Source organism: Aptenodytes forsteri, unplaced genomic scaffold (genome assembly GCF_000699145.1).
Source record: "Aptenodytes forsteri isolate BGI_AS27 unplaced genomic scaffold, ASM69914v1 Scaffold61, whole genome shotgun sequence".
Classification (NCBI taxonomy): domain Eukaryota; kingdom Metazoa; phylum Chordata; class Aves; order Sphenisciformes; family Spheniscidae; genus Aptenodytes; species Aptenodytes forsteri.
This window is the reverse complement of record NW_008794443.1, coordinates 1,528,479-1,534,291: the sequence shown is the minus strand read 5'-3', so window position 1 is coordinate 1,534,291 and position 5,813 is coordinate 1,528,479. Positions and strand designations below refer to the sequence as shown.

General features: G+C 59.0%; 1 protein-coding gene across 1 annotated transcript in view; it reads right to left on the bottom strand.

Annotated features, from left to right (window-relative positions):
• Positions 1 to 1,506: 1,506 nt before the first annotated feature.
• VWA5B1 (von Willebrand factor A domain containing 5B1) overlaps positions 1,507 to 5,813 on the bottom strand; it is a 22,188-nt gene continuing 17,881 nt past the window's right edge. Inside the window, exons 14-22 of the mRNA XM_019474740.1 lie at positions 5,555 to 5,777; positions 5,054 to 5,371; positions 4,335 to 4,472; positions 3,893 to 4,018; positions 3,308 to 3,382; positions 2,849 to 2,918; positions 2,501 to 2,624; positions 2,051 to 2,268; positions 1,507 to 1,969 (exon numbers count right to left, since the gene is read on the bottom strand). Of these exons, the coding sequence (XP_019330285.1) occupies positions 1,507 to 1,969; positions 2,051 to 2,268; positions 2,501 to 2,624; positions 2,849 to 2,918; positions 3,308 to 3,382; positions 3,893 to 4,018; positions 4,335 to 4,472; positions 5,054 to 5,371; positions 5,555 to 5,777 (1,755 nt within the window). The remainder of the gene's footprint in view (positions 1,970 to 2,050; positions 2,269 to 2,500; positions 2,625 to 2,848; positions 2,919 to 3,307; positions 3,383 to 3,892; positions 4,019 to 4,334; positions 4,473 to 5,053; positions 5,372 to 5,554; positions 5,778 to 5,813) is intronic.

Sequence of the window (5,813 nt, the reverse complement as noted above, 5' to 3'; positions counted from 1 at the left end):
ACCTGTATTCCCCCCTGGGAACGCCACTGACTTCTAGCAACAAGTGAGCTTTCGGTTGAAAAATGTCAACTCCCAGCTTCTCCTCCCTGTCTCCTCCTCTTCTTCCCATCAGCTTCTGGAAGCCACAGTCCTCACGGTGCCTACGGTGCCCTCGGTCTGCTACGAATTACGGCGGATAACGAAGCTCCCGGCGATCGCCTGGGTATCGCTGGGCTGTGCTGGAGCCGGCGAAGGGACTTTGCTCCGCCATGGTGAAAGCTGCCCGTCATGGAGAACAACTCGGCCGGGCTCCCGTGGAGGCGTGGTACCCACGACGGGTCCGGGGATGCAATTTGTGTCCGGCCACCTCTTGGCTTTAAGCAGCACAAATGCAAGAAGCGGCGATGGGGAAAGCAATGGCTCCATGTCACCCCGGGGTTTGGGAGGGCTCTTCCCCTCTCAAGGGCAAGGGCAGGGGCAGGTCTGGCCACGGCTCTCGGGATAGATGCTGTGGGGGTCCCAGTGCAAGCCCACCAGCTCGGAGGGGTTCAGAGGGTCAGGCATCCTTAAGAGAGCAAGCCTCCAAGCTGTTGGATTCAAAGGCAGGTCCCTGCGATTCAGAGCCAACAGATCAGCGCACGGGAGGCTCGTGCGGAGAAGGAAGGATGCAATGTTTTGGCAGGGAATAAAATTCCTCCATTATTTTAATGCAGGGGATCTCTATTTGGTGTCAAGTGCAAGGGGCAGGTTTCCTTAGCCTGTCCCTTCCTTCAGTCCCAGGCACCCTTGCTCTGCCCGCAAAGCTCCGAAGGCACGCCGTCGGCTGCAAGGGGTCTCGCAGACCCGCTCTGGGATCGCAGAGGGGCTGAGGGAACCCAGCACTGTCTGGATGTGATGGGGTTTGGTCCCAGCCTCTGACTGGCCTGGCTTGTCAGTGCGTCGCTGGGTCGAGGCAAGGCAGCATCCTCCCGGCCGTGACAGCGGGGTTGCTCTTCAGATGGTCAATCCCAGCCTGGATTTCCTTTGGTCCATGAGACGAGCATGTTGTCAGACGTTCACCTTCGCCAAAAGACATCTGAGATGGCAGAAGCCAGGCAGGAGCCTCGGGAGAGCAGCGACTCGGGGCCAGGGGATGGCAGTGGGGGCTTGGCAGAGATTTGGGGCTGGGAAGAGGCAGCCAAGCGAGGACGGGGCAAGCCGAGCAGGCATCAGGGAGACCTGCTCTGGGAACAGGGCTGGGAACCAGAAGAAACCAGGATCAGAGGGAACTGCTGTAGCTGGAGGTGCTGCTCCAGTTAATAATAAGTAGCATCTTACTGCGGGCAGCCGGTAGGTACCCTCCCGGGGCAAAATACCAATGGCTGAGCACAGGATTTTGCCCGGGCTGCTTCCGTTTGCAGGGCTTGCTCTAATAAACACGCACTGTCCCCGCAGTAGAGGAATTGAGCTCCTTGGAGGTGTTTCCTTGAGGATGGGTCCCTGCTTTTGCCCCTCTGTAAGCTGCCCAAGCCTCTCTCCTCGTCCTGTTTACACGCTGCTTGGGTTGTAGCACAGCAGGTTGAACTCCAGGTTTTCATCCCAGTGCCGGAGCAAGACAAAGAGCTGCTGGGCTGCGGCTTTCACCGTGGCCAGGCTGTATCCCTCCGGGAAGTCCTGTTTGCTCAGCCACAGGCTGGCCTTGGCAGCCACCAGCTCCCACTCGATGAAGTAGGAAGCCGAGCTGTGCTCCAGCCAGGCCAGGGCCACCGCCGTGGCCCACAGCATCCCCTCTGGCTCCGTCTGCTGCTGCAACTCGATGTCAAAGAGCAATGCCTGGACCTCGGAATCGTCCGTCTCCGAGCCCTGGCCGCTGTCGGCTTGCCACTCGGCCGAGGTCGGCGTGCTCTCCGGGGAGGAGAAGCGGCGGATGGTGATGGCTGGCGGAGAGAGTTCCTTCTCAGCTTTCAGGGCTTTGGAGATGCTTTCCACTGCGCTGCCGGAGAAGTGGCGAAGGCGGACAGCGTCTTCCACGTGGCTGCCGGGTCCCCCTGGCACCGCACCCAGAGCGACGTCTCTGGTGGTGGGACTCTTCCTGTGGCCATTGGGAACCAGGAGCTGCTGGCCGGAGCCGAGGCTTTTGTGCTCCCCAGAGGGGCTGGCCTTCTTGGTGTTGTAGGAGCTGGAGGGGCTGAGGGCCAGGCGGTGGCAGGCGAAGGGAGATGTCCGCTTCAGCTTCTCCATGGGGATGTTGACAGCGTCGCAGAAGGCCGAGTTCATGAGAAAGGCACCGCAGGCCAGCTGCAGAGATGCCTGCAAGGGACAGTGGGCACATAAAGAAGCTCTGAGATACCAACCACTTCTGGGAAGTTCAGGAAAGAGGCATGCATGGATGGAGCAGCCCTCCATCTCTGGGCAGACCATCAGACATGGCCGTCAGAGACAGCAAGAGGCAGGATCCGGGGGGATCCTCCTGCCCTCTGCTCCCCTGTCACTGTTGCAGTGACCATGCAACACCGGCAAGACCCGGGAACGAGCTGCTCACCAGCGGAAGGTAGTCTATGTTCTCATTGTCGCCCTCGGAGCTGGCTTCGCTCACTCTGCTTGGAGATTTACTCATGAACCCTTTGGCGGCTCGAGTCAGCAGCCTGGTTTTATTGAGGGTCAGCCTGCAGGAGGACGAAAGGAAGGCCATAACCTCCGTGCCCCTCCTGACGCCCACCCTCCCTTCCGAAAACCATCCCTCATCCCCAGACACTGGCACCATGCTCGGTCCCGGCTCTGACCGCTAACCCTGGGGTGTCCCTCCTCTCCCCCTCGCTTGTGTTTGCATCGGACCCACGGAGGTGCAAGACATCTGCTAAGGTCAGAGGAAGGTCGAGCTGGCCCGTACCTAGCAGCGAAGAGGCTCTCGATGGATTTTTGGGCTTGTGCAGAGGAAGCAGACAGGCTCTGTAACGGCCCTGGGAAGAAACACAAAGCTGGGGGTAAAGCGAGGTGCTTCAGGAGAGCTAAAGGGAGCAGAGTCTACGCGCTGGGACATGGGGTGGCTTGTTCTGCTGCTGAGTCTTTGGCAAAATCCCTCCTCTCCCCTTGCCCCATTTTTCCTACACGGATAATGAAATTCCCACACCTTTCAAAAATGAACCTGGGGGAAATCTATACCAAAGGCCCCATCAAGCTCTGTCCTTTGCACCCCGGAAGGAGCCAGGTCTTGTGCTCCCAGGCCTAATTTTAGGTCATAAGTTTTCATAAAACCCCCAAAAACTCAGCAGAAGTATTTGGTGAAGAGCCCAAATCATGGACTCGATGTACCTGCACCCTGGCAAGTACCGTCAGCTCTTTCCCCTACCTTCGGGGAGACCGCAGCGCTCCCAGCCAGAGGAGGAAGGGGTGCTGCAGGGCGACAGGCTGCTCCCCTCTGCATCTGCAACGGAGAAACCACATCAGCAACGCCACCCAGCCGAAATCGCCGTCGTGCCACCGTGCCGGGCTGCGGCACAGCCACTCTCCCTCTCCACGGCGTTATCAGGTTAATGAGCCTGATCAGGGGCGATTTTAATTCAGCTGCAGATCTGACAATGCCAGACAAGGTCTAATCCAACTCGTCTTCATTAGCGCAGGATTTGGTGACAAGCGTCTCACATCCCCTTGCCTCTAATTACACCCGGTTTCGTCCCTCACGTTATCTGCGTTACGGCTGCCAATTAACTTCCAAACATTGTCAGCAGCCACTGCCTGCGATTTGGGAGTTTCAGGGGAAATTGCAGCTTCTTCCCCAGTTAAGGAGATGGACTCCAGCCAGAGACGTGTCTGGTGAGCACCATATTCAAAGAGGAAGGCAGAAGAAAAAAAGACCAGAGAAGATGTCTGTTCATAGACTAAACCACCGAGACCCGTGACACCAGGAAGGAGATAAAACCCCAGGGAATCTTACTCATGCCGTAAAATCCATCGTCTCCATTCTGGCCGCAGGCTGACTGGGGACGTCCAGGGGAAAAGCCACGATGCCTTTTGTTTCCCGAGCTCAGGCTCCTCTGGCTGCCTTGCTTGGATGCTGCCCCTTGGCACGAGAGAAGGGAATTGCCAGCGTTAGAGAGGGACTGGCACACACACGATGGCAACAAAACCCACAGACTGATGAGCTTGGTCATCTCTGGGCATCCAGACCTAAGAGTAGACCTTTTGCCTGGCCGTGGGGAAGAGGTTCTTGCCACCAAGAGCGGCAGGCACGCCGTTAGGCTCAGCCATGGCCTTGGGTATGTAGGTCTGGTGCTGAATTGAGCTGTGGCTTCACAGGCTTTGCTCTGAGCGAGGTTTCTCAGGTAACACCCTCCCTCCCAGGACAACGTTTCACCCCTCCGCCGGCCCCGTGTTACCCGTGTGGGTGTACTCGACGACAGCGGGCAGGTAGGCGTTGGTGCTCAGGTCCACCGGCATGAACGCCGTGTACTTGCTGATGACGTTGCAGGCCTTGCTGGTGTGGACAGCGTTGACCTGGTACCGCCGCCCGGACCCTGCCACGTGAGAGACATCATGCTTAGAGTCCACGTGCTCCATGGGCTCCATCCACCACCCCTCGGACCCAGCTCCCAGGCGCACCTCCATGCTTGGGCTCCATGCCCAGCAGGGACTGTCTCCCTCTAAACTCTACCTACTGTGCTGCTTCTGCTCTTATTTTACATGCACAGATGTACTTCATGGAGGAGAAGTTTGACAAGACCCAGGGACACGTGCAGCCCAGAGCAGCGATGGATGTGTGGTTGCTGTTGGACCCTCTGAGTCTGATGCCACCTCCCAGCTCCAAGTGACTAACGCCTTAAAAATAATCACTGTCACCCAATGTGTGAAGCAGAGGAGCACGAAGGAGCACGAGCTCGAGCACGTTGATGTGCAGCGAGGCTGCGGAAGCAGGAGAAAAGTGCAAGGCAGCTGGAGGGGGCTGTCATTTAGGAACCATGTGAGACATCCCCTAATATTTCACCACTGCCTGCCCTTGCAGGCCCAGAGGCTGCTGAAGCTGCTGGAAAGCCCACCCCGAGGCAGGGCAGGGTCTGCCCACCGCCAGCTTGCAGGCTGGTCGGGAGCTACGTGTTACCGTGCTCGATTTCACACTCCTTCTCGGCAAGCTGCTCAAAGTCCCGGATGACCGACTTGGCTGCCAGGTGGTGGAAGGTCTCGCTCCACAGGTCTGCGTCGCCGTCCGCCCGGCTCTCCCGCTCTCGGAAGAGAGGGCGGATATCAAAGGCGACTTCCCACTGCACGGGCTCGTTGCTCCTTAGCCCCTTCACCACCGCCTTGCAGAGGGTCCTGGGGGAGTGTGGGGAGCCGTGGGCAGCGCTGAAGTCAAAGTCCTGGGGCTCCCAGTCGGAGGAGGTCTCCGTTTCAAACGTGAAGGAAGGGTGCTGGGCAGACTCTGCAGAGAGGGGAGAGGCGGATAATTAATCACATCTGTGGGAGCTGAATTCCCCACTGCCACCAAGAAACCATCATTAATACTTCCTAATTTTCACACGGTGACACAGAACGCGATGCAACGCCACCGAAACCCCGGCACAGACAGGTGAGGCTGGCCATGCCCCCCTCTCTCCCCAGTTACCCAGATCCCCGGGGCTCCGGCTGTCCGACGAAGACCTCAGGCTCGCGCTGGCATCGAGAGGTCCCAAGCCCCTTCCCGGAGCCACCTGCTGCAGCCCGTCCGGCACTGGCGGGGAGTCGGCGTCGTGGCAGAAGGACATGCGGCTCCGGTGGAGCAGGGACGGCCGCCGGGCGCCCGTGCCGCGGATCCTCGTGGCAGAGGCATGCGGGCTGGCTGCAAAGGGCTGGGAGCAGAGCAAACGTCAGGGGTGGGGCCGGGC